Source organism: Phascolarctos cinereus, unplaced genomic scaffold, assembly GCF_003287225.1.
Source record: "Phascolarctos cinereus isolate Bilbo 61053 unplaced genomic scaffold, phaCin_HiC Scaffold_2;HRSCAF=192, whole genome shotgun sequence".
Lineage (NCBI taxonomy): Eukaryota > Metazoa > Chordata > Mammalia > Diprotodontia > Phascolarctidae > Phascolarctos > Phascolarctos cinereus.
In genome coordinates, this window is record NW_027555625.1 from 317,180,787 (window position 1) to 317,198,887 (window position 18,101).

The 18,101-nt window shown below is 39.1% G+C and overlaps 1 protein-coding gene across 1 annotated transcript in view; it reads right to left on the reverse strand.

Moving 5' to 3' along the window:
- CTNNBL1 (catenin beta like 1) overlaps window positions 1–18,101 on the reverse strand; it is a 218,439-nt gene that overhangs the window by 85,896 nt on the left and 114,442 nt on the right. The window contains exons 8-10 of the mRNA XM_078150210.1: window positions 15,197–15,269; window positions 14,896–14,954; window positions 13,691–13,839 (exon numbers count right to left, since the gene is read on the reverse strand). Coding sequence (XP_078006336.1) covers window positions 13,691–13,839; window positions 14,896–14,954; window positions 15,197–15,269 — 281 coding nt within the window. The remainder of the gene's footprint in view (window positions 1–13,690; window positions 13,840–14,895; window positions 14,955–15,196; window positions 15,270–18,101) is intronic.

Consider the following 18,101-nt stretch of genomic DNA (forward strand, 5'->3'; position numbering starts at 1 on the left):
TCTAATTCTTCTATACATCATGACTAATGTGAAAATATGCTCAATATGAATGTATAAGCAGAGCCTATCCCAGATTGCAAGCTGTCTTGGGAAGGGGAGAGGAACGGGGGGGGGAGAGGGGGGTACAAAATTTAAAACTCAAAATCTCATATAAGTAAATGTTGAAAACTAAAAATAAATTATTTTTAAAAATTTTAAATTAAAGAAAAAAAAAAGTGAGAGCTGCCTAAACAAGGTTCACAGAAAGCTTCTGCAAATCATTTGACCTTTCAGAGACTCAAAGGAGGTGACTGAAAGAATGTTACCATCTCTGAGGGATTAAGTTGAGAGCCACTCAACAGGCAAAGGTATATAGGTGGGCTGTAACACTTTACCAACAAGGAATTATGCAAAAGAAATAAAGAAAAGCATGTCAGAGACCTGGAAAACAAGAGAAGGTGAGCCAGTCACGTGGACTAAGGGAGGAGTGACTGAGAGACAACATGCACACTCCTCAGTACTCATACAATGTCAGGAGACAGAGAACAAGTTCCCTGGCAGAGTGAGTGAATCCATGGACAAGAGCCACACAACTTAGGAAGGTGTGGTTAGGTCATGATCTGTACTGGTGCAGCAAGTAAGCATATCAAGGAGATCACCAACCCATCCAAGTACTAAAGTATACAACTAAACGTGAAAGGTGTAGTACTACCTCACTCCAGGAGCTGGAGTAGTCAAGGAGAATACTTAGTTAATGAAGAATTTACCTTCTGAATGTTGTCTCTTGTAACAATACTAACGTAGCAAGTTACAGTTTCAAAGCTTATAAATATTTCATTTGTTCTCTGTAATGGTCCTACACAGGACAGTTACGATAATCACTATTTTACAGGAGAGAAAACTGAGGCTTATCAATGCCTGCCTCCAAGATCAAGTAGCTAGCAAGTGGCAAAACTGGAACATAACCCAAGTCTCTTCACTCTTTTCAAACCCAGCCAGGCCAATGGTTCATCCAGCAGAGTATTCTGTCTCAGGAGGTAAGACAACAAGGCAGTTTGTAAGAGGGCATGATAGTGGACCCCATGTAAAAAAGTTAACCTTTCCAATTCCCCTTTATTAATTCCATGTGGATTGATTAAAATGATCAACCAATACTTTCCTATCTCCATCAACAGCTGCAACATAGTGGAAAGAACACTAGGATCATGGAGCTGACTTGAGGTCTAATCTTAAGCTTTGCCACCAACTTGGGTGTGACCTTGGGTGACTTCTCCCTCTGTGAAATTTTATACAGGAGTTCAACTAGAAAATTTCCAAGGGCCTTCCGATGCTACTATTCTATGAATACTTGAGTTTCACAAGTTTAGTACAGAATAGACAAGGTTCTAAATCTAAAAGAAAATGTGGCATGCCCCAAAAATATAACACAACTGAAATTCTAACTTGAAAGCTGGATAAATTAATGTGTTCAATCCCATACACCACTGTTGCTGTTGTTCAATTGTTTCAGTCATGTCCGACTCTTCATGACCCCATCTGGGGTTTTCTTGGCAACTGGAGTGGCTTGCCATTTCCTTCACCAGCTCATTTTACAGATGAGGAAACTCAGGTAAACAGGGTAAACCCAGGGTTACACAGCTAGTAAGTGTCTGAGGCCAGATTTGAATTCATGAAGATGAGTTTTCCTGATCCTAAACCCAGTGCTCTATCCAAAGTATCTACCTGCTCCCCCTTCCCATGTAACTAGTTTAGCATTTAACTTGATATGAGATGAAATATTATTATTTCCTTCAGATTATTACTATAATAAGACAATCAACATGAACAGAAATTAAGAAATTGGTATAGTCTGTCCCTGTTGTCCTCATTGTTCTCCTGTGTGGGCAGACACCACTTGAAATGAATGCCTATCACAAAATAGGGCATTTTCGGTTACATGTTCACCACGCATTCAAACCACTCCATGAACAACACAAAATTATTGCATGCATTAAAATGAAAGCCACCTATCTAGTGAAGTTTCTCTCATTTTCTGGCCTAGGTAAATTTACCAAAAGAAAACTTTAAAAACAAAGCCCTTTTCCAAGGAGGCAATATAAGGAACATTTAAAGGGACAGTAATTGTATATTGATCACCATTTAAGCAACCTGCAGAGAAGTGAACTCTGGAATATTCATTAGTCTTAAGTTCAGGCTTTTAGTGATCAATAGCTGTTTGGCTGGACTATCATGGGTTGACTTTATCTGAAATATTTATTCTACTGGGGCACAAGCAGTTTATCTTAGTCTCGCCTGGGTTCATCAAGTTGTCTTTCATTCAACTACCAATTCAGAAACCAGCCTATATGACTTGAAGCGCTTGTAGAAATATCTCAGAGAAACATTTCACTGATGCCTGTTTTCCTTCCTATTATACTTTTGGAGGGGAAAAAAGTTCATTTTTTTCTGACTGGCTTGTTCCAACCGTACCATGGTCTCTGCAATGAACCATGACCTCTTTTCGTACATCCATTTACTGTGATGTTACCATATCTCACAGTTGACTAATATTCAAGAAGTGCAGACAGCAATCTATGAGATTAATCTTACTTGATGCATGACATAGGTCTTTTAAAGCTTACAAATAAAAGTTGCCTTTCATTTTCAGATTCCAAAACACATCATTTCCCAGGCAAGACACCAAGAATTTAGTTGAACCAAGACTATAAACATCTACAAACAGAACTGGAAAAATATCCTGGCTTTTGACTCACTCTACCAATGGGTTCCCCTTACACTTGACTGGGAATTAAGATTACATGGAAGGTTCATTATCAAGGAAAATAGTTAGTTCCAAACCACTAGACCCTAAATCATCCCCTCACCATGAAATCTCGATTCAGTAACTGTGCCTCACAGCCATCACAGTTTCTCATTTGTGAAATGGCTAAGCCAGCCTCGAGGGCTGTTGGAAGGATTACTTGATGTTTGTGGAGTGTTTTCCTGATTCCTAGCTAACAGGTGCAAACTATTACTATCCATCCAGGAGAGAAAAGAGCTACTCAGCTGGGGAAGGGGGTAGTGGGAGGAGAAGAAAGGCAACATTTGTTGTTGGTGGAACAACAAACAGACCTGTGTGCACAGCTTGGAGCACAGAACTGTAGACAGTCCCATCAGGAAGGACGACTCACTTCAAAGAGGTTTGGATTGCTATTATCCTTGTGCACCTGAATCCTAGGGGAAGTGAGACTAGAAAAGAAGGAGCCCCTGATTTTTTTTTTAAATGAAAACATTACCAAAAACAATTCAATATAACAATTTGGCTTGTAGCTCATTCAAAACAAGACCCCATAAATAAAATCAAACAAAAACCACACAACCTAGGCTAAACTTTTCAACATTAATCTATGTGCTCTGACAGAATCACACAGTTCAAAACAATGGGAAAGATTTATTTGTATATAACATATCCACTTTATTCATTTTTCCTCTATCAGGAAGGGCTTTTTGCATGGTAACAAAAACAACACAAGCACCTCAGAATACCAACAAAACCCCTATCATCCTCAGAAAGGAAGTACTGAGCCATCTTCTCTCCCTTTTTTGCTTTCAGTTAATATCTGAGACAGGTTCACTGCATTTCTGCTACACAACCAAAAGATGCTTCTGTACACATCCCTTGGGAACAGAGTAGTCTCTTCTCTCTCTAACTGGAACAGGGTTTTACAGCAAAAGTAATAAGCCTCATGTCAACATTTTCAAGGAAAGTGACAATGTAATTCTTCTATTTTTCCCCTCCTTTGTTGCTTTAAAAAACAAACCAAAAAAAACCAAAAACAAAAAACTACTTAACACCTATTTTACTCCAAGGACATATTATTTTAAGGGTTTTATGTTTGTAAGAATTGAGTGATTTGGGGAAATACACTTTAATGAAGCCTGGCATTTCTGAACCTTTTTTCTGTGGCAACTATCTTAAAGACCCTTGACATCTGCAACCAACATGCTCGACTTAAGAGTCAAGAAGAGCTGAATTCAAATCCAGCTTCAGACACTTACACTTACCTGTAAGACCCTGGGCAAGTCACTTAACCACTTATTGCCCCAGTTTCCTTCAACTGTAAAATGGGGATAACAATAGCACCAACTTCGCAGGTTTGTTGTAAGATCCAAATGAAACATTTATAAAGCACTTGGTACAGTGCCTGGCACAAAGAATGCACTTAATAAATGCTTCTTAAGGACAAAACATCCAGCTGCATTCAGTGGCAAAGAGCACATCTTCTAAAACTTAATCTCCTGCTGCACCTCAACTGCTATTTTCCACCTTTGTCTATAAATGCATTTTTGTTTCGGTCACTGTAACAGGCCACCAAGATTTTGGGGAGCTTTTAAAAACTGCACAAACTTAATTTCCCCACATGTGAATACTGTCCCCAAATCTGCCACCTGCAAAAGTATCAATCAGTCCTTTGCCACTGTGTGGAGGCATGCCTAGACCGCTGTCCAGTCTAACTCTCCAAACCTTTCTCTTCTTGCCCTAGGACTCTCAAATCTCCAAAGACAAAGAACAATAACTGAGCTACCTTATACACATGAAAGAGCACTGCTTATATATAACATCAGTCACAGTATTGGGTATTGGTCCAAACACAGGCCTTACTGAATATCCCTAAAATCAGATCTCTTTAGAAGGAAAAGTAATAATGCAGGTAGACAGTGAAAAAATTAGCTGCACAAAAATTACTTCAGTGCTTCAAAAAGGAGCAATTAGCTTATTGCCCCACCCACCCACTTCACCAACACAGATCTCAATGCCTCTACACCACAGAAAGTTGGCTTCATGAGTTACTACATGCAAAAACTGGAACCTAGTGGCCTGACTTTAGTGGTGAGATTCTCTGAATTGAGCCATATAGTGTATCACTGAACTGGTAAATTTTGAAAAAATAAGTTTTTACTGATGTCTTTTGCATTTTTACATCACCATGATTTCCCCAGTATCCCTCCCCATCTCCATGTCAGAGAGCCAGCTCACATAACAAACAGCATTTTTAAAGACAAGGATGAAACAAAACCCTGATCAATACATCAAAAAAAGTCTGAAAATATGTATGATGTGTGACACTTGTGGACCTCCCCCTTGCCACAGGGCTGGGGCGGTAGTCTTTCCATTTCTATTCTTTTGAGTCATGCTTATTCTTTATAGTTTTGAAATATTCACTTTCGATTTTTTGTGTGCTTGTTCTTTCCAATTACATTATCACAGTCATTGTGTTTACTGCTTTCTTGACTCGGCTTACTTTACTCTGCATCGGTTGTTAGATCTTTTCATGCTTCTCTGTAGTCATCACATTTGTCATTTCTTACAGCACCATAGTATCCCATTACATTCATGCAGCACAGTTTGTTTAGGCATTCCCCAACTGTTGGCACCTACTTTGTTTTCAATTATTTCTTTGCTATCACAAGTGCTGCTAGAAATATTTAGTATGTGAGGATTTTTTTCCTTATCAGTGGTCTCCTTGGGATATAAGCCCAATAAAAGAATCTCTGGGACTAAAGGATACTTTAGTCACTTTATTTGCATAATTTCCAAATTGCTTTCCAAAATGGTTGTACTGATTCAGAGTTCCACCATTAATGTACCAGTGTGTCTTATCTACCCATAACCACTCCAACATCAGCATCTAATCTTTTGTCATCTTTGCCAATTTGCAGTTGTGAGGTGAAAGCTAGGGGCTGTTGTAATTTGCATTTCTTTTATTATTAGTGACCTGGCAGATTTTTTCATGTGGTTGTTAATAGTTTGCAATTCTTTTTTGAACTGTTTGTTCATATCTTGTGACCAATTATCTACTGGGGGATGGCACTTATACTTAAAACTTTTCATGCTTAGGAGGACCAGCCAGAGCTTGTACTTTGCTGTTACAGCTTTTGAAGATCTAGCATTTTCTCTATGCCACCATAAGGCACCTGGAGATGCTATTAATGGAAGTATAGAAAGCTGTTGTATAAAAAAACACGTACTTGCTGTGAAACATATAATTGGAGATGAGAGAAAGAGTGAAGAAGGGAGGGAAGCAGAGAAGGAGAGATAAGACTGCTGGAGTGTTGGGGTGTGTTTGTCTAAGAATAACCCCAACTGTGTAGAAAAAGATGTCTCACTGTGTTTTTAACAATTAAATACTATCAAGGGGTGCAGACAAACTGTAAATTATACACACTCTACTTCATGAATGAATGAATGAATGACTGCAAAAGCATTTATTAAGCAGTGCCTAACAAAGCACTTTGCTTTGGGAACATTAGAACCTGTGCAAATGAAAACCAACCAGAAAACAATTAGAGGTCAGAGGTTTTGTGCAAATCAGATTTGTGAAAACACTATATACATATATCTGAACCAATATTGTACATAAAATTCTCATTTCATTTCTAGCATAAACTGCAACATCTGAAGACACACGGGCCCCAAAGAGATGTTTCCTATCCTCCTCTCAGTTGTTCACATTCCCACGTACCCTAGAATTATTTCTAGAGACCCCAAAACATACTTCAAACCTTGAAAGGCCTGGACATTGCTTCCCTTTCACCACACCCTCCCCCTCCTTCTTGCCTCTCTGGCTTCCTTATACTAGAGCTCTTTTTTCAATGGCTCCTATCTCTAGGACCCCATTCACATTTTTTTTTTGCTGCACTAACATCATTTTAAAATATCACCTCAGCAAACCTTTGTGTTTTTCCTAGATCTCTTCATCTCTCCTGCTGTCTTTAAAAACAAAACAAAACAAAACAAAAGGCTAGCTTTCTCAGTATTGATCCTGTCAAAGATTCTGAAATCCAGATATTCTAACAGATGAATGAAAATAAGCAGTCAAGACAACTAAAATAGCACTTAGGGTAGAGGGTAGATTCAAAGATGGTGATAGAGAGATAAAGGTCTTGTAAGGCAGGAGAAAATGGTACCAATAACCACACACACACAAAAGATACCTGAAAGGGAAAAAAAATACCCTAAAACCTCAAAATTTATGTATATAAAAGTTATAGGAAATAAATACCTAAACTACAAAGTAGAAATATCCTTCCACCCCTTAAATATGCATACCCCCTAAGGTTCTGCCCTTGGTCCGAGTCTCTTCTTTCTGCACTCAATCTCATCTACTCCCAGGGCTTCAATTATCACAGCTCCACCTTCACCTTCCTCCTAGATCTAGCTCAACTGCCTACAGAATATCTTCACCCAGATGTGCTGAAACTTCAAACTTAACATTTTCAAAATTGAACTTACCATCTTCCTCAACTCCTGTCCCAAAATTGACTGCTCCTTCTAACTGCTATCTCTTCTGAGGGCACTGTCATCTTCCCAGTCATTCAGGATTGAAATCTCAATAATCTTTGACATTTCCCTCTCTGAATACATCCAGTTAGTTGGCATTCAAGGCCTTCTACCATCTGCCAGCCCACCTATGTATTCATCCCTTTTTCATACTGCTTCTCTTCACAGACTTTATGTTCCAGACAAACTGGACTCCTCAGGCAGCTAGGTGGTACAGTAGATGGAGCTCCATGACTGCAGTCAGGAAGACCCCAGTTCAAATGCAGCCTCAGATACTTTCTAGCTGTGTGACCTTGGGCAAGTTGCTTAGCTGTTTGCCTCAGTTTCCTCATCTGTAAAATGGGGATAATAACATCAACAATCCCAAGATTGTTGTGAGGACCAAACGAGAGCTCTGTAAAAAAGCACTTAGCTTAGCACAGTGCCAGTACACAGGGCGACATAAATGTACATAAAGGCTATTATTGTGAATATTATTCTTTCCCTTTTATACTCCCTTCCCCTTCTTCTGCTCCCCCACCTATCCCCTGCCCTCAAAATTCTCTAAAGTGTTTTACCTGACCTTTTCCTTTGTACTAAGCTCCCTATTATCACACTGACTGGCATATATCATCCCCACCCCCCAACAACCATTAGAATATAAGCTCCTAGAGAGTAGGGTCTGGTTGTACACCCTAGCCCATAGTAGGTAGTTAATAAATATTTGTTAAATTGAAGAGGCTTAGGCAAAAAAACAATGAACTTGACATTAGAGAGAATTCTGAAATCCGAAGGAGGTAGATCCTCAAGACGCAGACCCTGAGGAGCAGATATCCGGTCCATCACCATACCCATACTTGAAGTCTTTCCAGCTTAGTAGGACCTGCCAGAGCTTCAATTCAACAAACATTTATTAAATGCTATTTAATGATGTTCTAAGAAGATACAAAGTTTACGTAAGGTACAGTTATTGCCCTCAGGGAGCTTAAAGTCTAGTAGAACAATAAGAAAACATACATAAATATATAACTAAAATACACAATAATCCACATTAAGTGAATTAGACAGCTTTAAAACAAAATGCTAGGTGAGGTCTGGCTGGGAAGACTTTACTAACTGAGGAGGGAGGATTAGGGAAGATTCCATGGAGAAAGTAGTATCTGAATTTGGCTTTTAAGGATTCAACTTCAACAAATGATATGGGGGCATGGGGGGCGAGGGGAGTGAGTTAGAGAGAATGGGGATAGTCTAGCACTTTGCATTTGCTTAGGATAGTCTTCAAGAATCCAAGGTAACTTCAATGCCAGCAAGGATGGCTATAAGATCAGCCTGCCTGAGTGCAGAAAGGGTCATTTACAGAAGAATAATCATGGCCACCAAATGATTATTTTTTTCAGCCACAGCAACTATGGAACATTTACTGAGATATATGGGATCTAGATCTGCACTGACAAAGATGGCACCCATATCAATCAAATCACAGAGCCATTAAGTATTATTGAAATACAATTAGAAAGATCCCAGCATAGCAAACAGGATTTTTTTTTTTTTGCTTTAGAGACTCCCTCTCTCAGGGACAACTGCCAAATGCTCTTAATTTTTGGCATTAGCTTGCACATCTTCCCTAAACAAAAAAACTGTTGGGATTCTGAAAGATTACATATTAACTTTCATATTCTGCGCGCTACACCTTACATACCCCTAAAGGGCCTAGCACAGTGCTGAGCACATGCTATATGTTAAAAGACTAGCTAAACAAACAAATCTCTTTTTAAACTCCAAAGCCCTTTTTAAAACTGGTGACTCCCAAGAGTAAAAAAAATACCCTATTATCAAAGACACTAGTATATTAGGAACACAAGACTTCTCACAAAAGCCTGTGCATGGCAGCATTTTAACAAGTAATGTTTGTCTAACATTTGGCAGGTTGTAAAGCACTTTGTTTATATTATTTTCCCACCTGATCCTTACAACTACCTTGTGAAGTTGATGCAGCTATTGTTTTTACAGGTGAATAGCTAGCTGTTCAGAGTGTCCACGACTCACTCCCTGTCTGTACTCAGCCTTTAAGTGCCAGAGGTGCCTTTGGACCTGACTCCAAATCCAGAGCACTTTCTACCACCCCATACTCACCCGAAGTAACCTCACCCTCCAGTCTGCAAGAGCAACAACACTGTACAGCCCACCACCAGCTCCACTCCTCAGAGCTTTTCATGCACCTAATGATTTAAGGAAATGTTCAGTATGTCTTATTCTGTGAGGGGCCCCCAGACTCACCTGGCCTTAGTTTCCTGCATATAAAATAGGAAACTGATCTAGATGATGACTAAGGTCCCTTTTCAACTTTTTGTTTGTAAAATGTTTTCCTGAAAATAACACTTTCAACCTACAATACAATTAGCATAAAAGGTGTTATTTGCAAGTAATTTGACCCTACAACGGTGTGAAAACCTGATTCATTAGGTGCTAAAACTGAAATTTGCACCTCTCTAATACACTTAGTTACCTGTGTATGCTTATTCCTCAATTACATTTTAAGTTCCATAAAGGCATGGACTGTGCCCTTGTGATCTCATAGATCTTTCCAGATCTAAATGTGATCATATGTTTGTGACATCTCTCTTATTTCTTTTTTTTAAATAGTTTTATTTTTAAATGTATCCTTCTTGAAAATGCCTCAGGGAACTAGTACCAAAACTTAAAAAGTTATTAGAGCAGATAAACCAGAATACTTTTGCAATTTTGAAATATGTTAAAATGCAGTCTTCTAAAATCTCATTCTCTTATAAAAAAAGTTTTTTTGATGGCTTTTGGTTTTACCTCATAGTCATTTCTAAGTATACCAATTGCCCACTCCACTCCTGTGATGAGCCTTCCCTTGTAACAAAGGAAAACAGGTCAGAAAAACCAACCCTACCACAATCACATCTGACAGCACATGCAGTACTGCAACCCAAGGTCTTCCCACCTCTCCAGTGAAAAGGAAGAGGATGCATTTCCATATCTGTTCTTGGAAGCTGAGACTGATCATTATAGTTACAATATGTTCAGCTTTCCTTCACTGAGACAACCATGCCTTGAGGGTCAGAAAAAAAAACAGACTGGTTGTTTGTTTTGTTTTTACTAGGCAAGGAAAAAATGATAAAGAGAAGGCCTGCAGTTCCCCTAGACTTCACATTTGGGAATATTCAACAGTAGCTGAGTTCTCCTAATGGTGTGAAAAGAAACAAACCATCTCCAACACAGCAGTCCAGGTGGAAACAACAAAAGGATTGGTGAGGAGTAGAAATGGAAAGGGTGAGCAGAAAGGGAGATAGAAAGGGGTGGGAGGGAGGACTACCTACCAAGTACTACGGTAAGCACTTTACAGATATTATCTCATTTGATCCTCATAACTACCCTGAAAGGTAGGTATTCCAGCATCCCCATTTTAAAGTTGAGAAAATTAACACAAACAAAGGGTTAAGTGACTTGCCCAGGATCATATAGCTAGTGAACATCTGAGTTCTACCTTGAACTCAGGTCTTTCTGATTCTAGGCCCAGAACTCTATCAACTGCCCAACCTAATTGCCTCAATAACTCAAACTGCACCAAAATCTGATGTCACTGACAAAATTTAATGGCCAGGCAATTTGAATCCTACACCAATTATTACTATAATAAGTCATACTAAAGGAAAAGCAATGTTCCTTACATCCAAGTCACTTGTTACCAACATAGAAGAAGTTGGAATTTGCAAATGTGGAGGCAAAACAATTTCTGGATGCCAGGGCCCATTTCAATTGCCTCTTCCTTTACAACATATACCATCCTAGAAGAACTTTCTCAAGTGTGTGGTGAGCAGTAGGGTATAAGGGAAAGTGCCCTATATTTAAGGATAACTTGGATTCAGCTCCTTGATCGGCCACTTACTAGCAATGTGGCTCTGGGAAAGTCACTTTACCTCTCTAGGCCTCAGTTTCTTAATCTTTAAAATTATGCAGTTGCATTCAGTTCTAGGTTCTCTGAAAACAATTTAGTGGCTCTCTTCAGTCAGGCATGGTATAGTTATTTAAAAAAAAAATCTTCCCAATTAAACCTTTCATTTCAGACGCTGAAGAAGAAAAACAACCATGACCAAAAGAGAAGAAAAAGGAAATGCTGAGTCAGGCAATTCAGCTAATTAGAGTTTCAAGACAAACACAGCATCAACTTTAACATTTAAAATTAAAAAGTTCAAAGATCTTTGAGAAGTGGAGTCCTTCATCCTTTTGATTTGGAGCTTTGCTTTATAATTATCTTTTAAAAAAATCTGAACATTCCTGTTTGAACAATCTCTATTTCTGGTTATTTATTCAGCTTCCCACTGGTGCACATTATGAAACCATATGCTACAAGAATACATCACTTCATATTTGCACACAACAGTTGGAAGACAGTGGCAATTTAGCACCATTCAGACAATATGGAAAAGTCCCCAAAGAATGCAGTTTTAAGGTTAGAAAGTATCTTTTCAATTTATTTTGTGTGGTCATTTCAACAAAATAAAGACAATTAGAGTGCTAACAGGGATAAACAACCCAGAGGCTTTAAGAGAATATTATTAGAAAAAGAATCAACCAAACACTAGAGGCCTTGGAGTCACTTTTTTTTTTTGCTTTTTCGGTGAGGCAATGGGGGTTAAAGCTAGTGAGTGTTATGTGTCTGAGGCCACATTTGAACTCATGTCCTCCTGACTCCAGGGCCAGTGCTCTATCCACCGTGCCACCTGGAAGCCCTGTATCCACTTGTTTTTGATATTACTTATGAGTACTCCTTCCAACAAGCATAAATCACAGCCCCTCTACTCCTTCCCATCCTATATGACCCTTGCCTATAATCTACTAAAAATTTGCCAATGTCCCTAATGGCAACTCATTTTATCCAAATACCATCAAAAAAAAAAAAAACCAAAAAACAAAAACTTATTACCACAATAAGCTTAACTACTTAAGCATGGGATCATACCTGGCCCACTATGGACAATTATGCCTTATAAGAAAGATTTTAGAAATGTTTTCCTTTAAAGAAGACCTCCAGGTTAAAGTCCCAGGGAAGCACATTGTGTGGTTTAATATGAAGAACTAACAATCACTGCTATCCAACAACTGGAAGGTACAGTGGCACACTGGGAAGGGTACCAGACGGAGTCCTGGATTAAAGTCTTGGCATTGTCTCTTACACACTGATTTTGGGTAAGTAGCTTCCCCTCTTTTGTCCTCAGTTTTTTCATCTGGAAAATAAGGTGTTTGGGAAAAATGAACTCTAATATCTATCCACAGGTTCTATGAATCACTGGAGTTATGAGAATCATGACAGTAAAAGTGATCAACTAGCCATAGGAGAACCCCTGTCAAGGACTCTTGTACAGGGGATTACTGATTAGATGCGGTCCTGGAGAAGATGACCAATGTAGCCCCTTTCAACTTTGAAGTCATACAATCCTGTAAAATATAGTTAGATGTAATAACAGTAGTAGTGGTGGTGGTAGTGGTGGTGATAGTAGTAGCAGCAGCTAGCATTTATATAGTGCTTTAAGGTTTGCAAACTATAATTTGTGAGGCTCATTTGATCCTCACAAAAGCTCTGGCAGGTAGGTGCTATTATTATCCCCATTTTACAGATGAGGAAACTGAGGCAAAGTGGTTACATGATTTGCCTAGAGTCACAGAACTAGTAAGTGTCTGAGGCTGGATTTGAACTCAGGTCTTCCTGATTCCAGGTCCAATACTCTATCCACCGTGACACAGAGCTGCCGGAGTGAGGGGCGGCAGAGAAGGGGAGCCATCTCCAGGTGTTCTGATCTGTATTTTGCCATTGGACCCAGACGGCTCTGGAGGGGAAAGTGAGGCTGGGGACCCTGCTCAGCCCTCCCTCACTTAAATCCAATTCACTTGCGACTGTTGGCATCACCTTCCTGATGCCACGGTACTCTTCAAGAATGAAGGACAAACAACAACAACAGCTCCCTGGCATAATATGTTAATTAGTGGCAAAAAATCACAAATATAGGGGGGAACACTATAAGAAAAATGTGGTTTAACTTTAAAGAAGCAGATCAATCACTAGAATTTCCAGACACTCCTGTATTCAAGAAAAGAAAAACACCAAGTATCACCAAATTTATTGGAGATTTAATAAGAATAAGATGTAACAATGGGTGATAAACAGCTCACAATGACTTCGTCCCTCAGAAGCTATTAAAAGAAGTTCAAACACCATGATGGGATGGGGGGAAACAGGAAGGGAGGGAGAGATACTTTAACATCTTACAAGGTCAAGAAGCTCATAGGACGAAAAGCCCTTAGTCAGAGTGCTTGGATGTTTACATTGATAGAATAGCGAGGGAAAGAGTCCAGAAAGATGCAATCCAAAAGATCAGCCCAACGCACCTGAGCATGAGATTCATCAGCTGGAGACCTTCTCCCTTCAAGAAACGCTCACGATTTGAACTAAGCATTAAACAGGAACAGAGTGAATCAAACAAGTTCTCCATCATTTCCTGCTCTTCTGCTGTACCAGGATTGTGCCGTTTAAATACCTGCAATTCCAAACAGCAGCAGAGACTTCATGCTCATAAAGAATTTCTTTTAGTAAATAACCATGAATGCTGCTTTAAGTTAGTCTCTTTCACATGCATGGCTCCGCAGCTTGATCATCTGAATCTACCACTTGCTATTAACTAATTTCCATTTGAGAGAAACTGATCCTTATATTCTTTTGCCCACTGGTTAGAAATAACCAGTGGAAAAACTGAATAATGTATGAACATCCATATGATCTACTACAGCTAAATCTAATCTGAGAGGAATTTGACTAAGCACCTTCCAAAACTGTGAAATTTATGGATATTTAGCAGTTCTCTCCTCAGAATGAAGCCAAGTCACTTATGTTGCCAGCACCAAAAATGGAGCTGTATGCAAACTCCCAAGGAAAACCCAGCAACTCCCCAATAACCACAATATTTCATCCAAAAGATCTTTTAAGTTCTGTTTTCAGAGTAGCTCAGATGAGACTTGCCAGAAGAAATCTTGCCAGTATTTGAGAACTACTAGTTCAGAGGCTGTCAGAGTACCAATGTTTCAACTGTCTTTCTTGCCTAACTATTTACAGAGGGTAATCACCAACTTATAATACCATTCTCCAAATACTATTCTTTCCCTACATCCCAACCCAGGCCATTTCCAAAAGTTTGAAATCCGCTCCTCTCTCACCAGAACTTTTAAGTACTTTGCATCAATAGAATCCATCTTGGTGAGAAAGAAGGGTTGGAAATATGAAAATCAGATAATGTGGTATCTCAGCCAGATATTTTGGGAGGTGAGATACACCCTTTTTTGGTGCATAAGCTGCCTAGCATATAATAATCAAAACGAAATACAGGGAAGCAAGTATAGCTTAGAGAGCAAATGGCTCCAGAGGTAGAGGCAAACCACGTGCCTCCAATGGGACTGCAGCAAACAACCTCTGGCCTGCCAACTCATCTCCAAACCTGTTTATATCACATGTCATAAATCTCCTGCCACTATTGCCCCACCTCTCATTTAAACTAGGCTGTGTATCTTAATGGCAGGTAGGAAGCATGAGAATTACTCACAGATAACTGCTGAAGAAGCACATCGATTCCATCCAGTTCCCCAAGCAATTCCCTGTTGTCTAAAAAGGAAAAAAAAAATGGGAGAAAAAAAATGAAGCTAACTGTCAGATTTTACAGCCGTCTAACACTGATACATCAGCAAACAAAATCAATACAGCTTGACAGGGTACAAAGCTGCAGAGAGAGCAAGAGAAAAAGCAAAGGGGACACCAAAGACAGGCGAACACAGTCATGATCTGAAACAAGCCTTGCTCCTAACCTAACAGAATATCAATATGGCGGGGGTGGGATGACACCTTACCATCATTATCCTGGAGCAGAATGGCTAGCACCTCACTGCAGTAGAGCTTGTTGGCATCAAAAGGCATTTTTGCCTGTTGGGAAATACAGTAAATGAGAAAATCATAATTGGGATATCAAGGCAACAGAATGAGTTTTTACATAACTGCCAAAATCAAGGCTTGGAATAAGAAAAGGAAGAGAGATTTTAAGGGCCAAAGAAATGGCCACCACTGCATCACCTTTCACTATGCATCCAATGCTACATGATTAAATCCATGAATGATGAAGAGACTAATATTCCAGAATAGGGTTTCGATGGGCATGAGGTCAGGGTTAGGGGGAAAGAGAATAGCATTTAATAGGCCAGAATGAAGATGACATCAGTCACTAAAAGGCATTGAGGCCACGGCTCACACGTGATTCCTTTCTGGGCACCCTGGAGCTCTTTAAGATCACTAATGTCCATATGACTTGAGTGCTTAAAAACCTCAGCACTTTCATTAGTATAGGTGCTCCTTCCTCCATACCTTAACAAGTGATGTTGATGAACTGTGAAGGCCAAAAAAAATAAAAATCACCTGACAGTCAAACTTCTTGGGATGAGCTTCTCTGCATTTAGCTAAGCTAGACTCCTTGGATAAAAGACACTCAGCCCACCAGACCCACTGAAGCCCTTTCGTTTACCCTCAGCAACACAGGGTCACTCCCAAATGACAATAAATTGGAATAGCACTGTAGTAGAGAAATGCCTGTATCAGCATACAACATATATTCTGTATTGTAAGCAATTAAAAATACTTTTTATTCATTCATTCATTTATTCTACTGGGCATATAAGAATTAGATCTATTTGGCCTTCATCATATAACTTAATACCACTCCTCTAGGGCAAATCAGAAAAGTATTAATTCTCACAGATCTGGAGGGACTATGGAAAGAGAGAACCAAAACAATAATATGATTAGCCAAACAATCAACAAGAATTTATTAATCACTATGTGGCAGGCACTATGCTAGATCCCAGGGATACAAAGACAAAAAAGGAAATCATCCCTCCACTCAAGGAGTTTACATTTTATTGGCATAGAAAACATGTACATATAAGTATATACAGAATGAATATACGGAGAATAAAAATGGCTGAGCAAATTGTGTTATATGAATATGATGCAACACTATTCTGCTGTAAGAAATGAGGAAACATGATTTCAAAGAGAGATGGAAAGACTTGCATGAACTGATATGGAATGAACTAAGCAGAACCAGAAAACCAATTTATACTCTATTATATTATAAATATTATAATATGTTCATTATAAAAGGGAACAATTTTGAACTTTTATAAACTAATGAAGAATGAAGTAGGCAGAACAAGAAAAATAATTTATAAAACAACAACACTAAAAACAAACAACTTTGAAAGTTGTAAGAACTATAATTAATGCAATGACTACCTATGATTTCAGAGGACGGATGATGAAATGTGCTATTCATCTCCTGACAGAGAGGTGATGGACTAAGGGTGCAGAATGAAACATATATATTTATTTTTTCCATATGGGGCCAAGAAAGACATTTATCTATTTTTTTAATGGGGTGGGAAGGTGGGATGGAGAAAAAACAGATTTCTATTAATAAAAAAATAAACTTCAATAAAAAATACAAAATAAAGACAAGTTAGGGAGGGCAACAGCAGTTGGGATTGGGGAAGTATCAGGAAAAGCACTGGTTGAGAGGTATTTGAGGAGTGTCTTTAAGGTAACTATGAGGTAGAGGTGGAGAGGGAATGCATTTCAGATATGAGAGACAGCTAGTGCAAAGACATGGGAGGTGAAAGATGGAACACCAAATGTGAAGAACAAAGAGAAGAACAAGGAGCAGCTAGGTGGTGCAGTAGATGGAGCACCAGCCGTGGAGTCAGGAGGACCTGAGTTCAAAGGTGGCCTCAGACACATGATTCCTAGCTGTGTGACTCTGGACAAGTCACTTAACCCGAGTGGCCTCACTGAGAGAGAGACAGAGAGAGACAGAGAGAGAGAAAAGAACGGTTTAGCTTGAATGCAGATGGGAATTTAATGTTAGGTTGGAACCAAGTCTAAAAGATATTAAAAAACCTAGGTTAGTGACTGTAAAGATAGTGGTACCTTCTATAGTAAGTAGAAGTAAAAAAGAAAGGAGGTATTGAAAGGAAAAGGTAAGTTCTGTTTTAGACATATTGATTTTAAGACATCTATAGGACAACCAGTTTGAGATGTCTAATAGGCAGTTAAGGCTACTGATCTAAGAATAATCTGCATGGTGATAACTGAAACCATAGGAGCTGATGAGATCACTAAATGAAATCGTATAGAGAACCCAAAACAGAGCACTGTGAGACATCCACAGTTAGTGAGCATGACTACAACAGAGATCCAGCAAAGCAGACAGAGAAGCAGTGGTCAGACAGGTAAGAGAAGAACCAAGAATGACAATGTGACCTAGGGAGACAAGAGTATCAAAGAGTAGAGGTAGATCAACAATATCAAAAGCTGCAGAGGTCAAAGAGAGAAAAGGCCTTAGCAATTTAGCAATTTAAGGAAACTGGAGAGAGCAATTTTGTTTAAATCATTAGTTTGGAAGCACACTGCAAAGAGTAAAAAAGAGAGTGAATGGAGTGGAAACACCTATTGTAGACAGCTTTCTCAAGAAGTTCAGCCACAAAAAGGATTATAACTAACAGGGATAGATGGATGAGGGGTTTTTGAGGATGTGGGAGACAACATGGTAGACAACACAGAAGTAGCCAGTAGACCATGAGCAATTGAAGATAAGTGAGAGAGTGTGGATGCCAGAGGAGGCAATGTGTTGAAGAAGATGGGATGGAATGGGATTGTGTGTATAGGTAGAGGGGTTTGCCTTGGCAAGAAGAAGAGCCACCTCTTCAT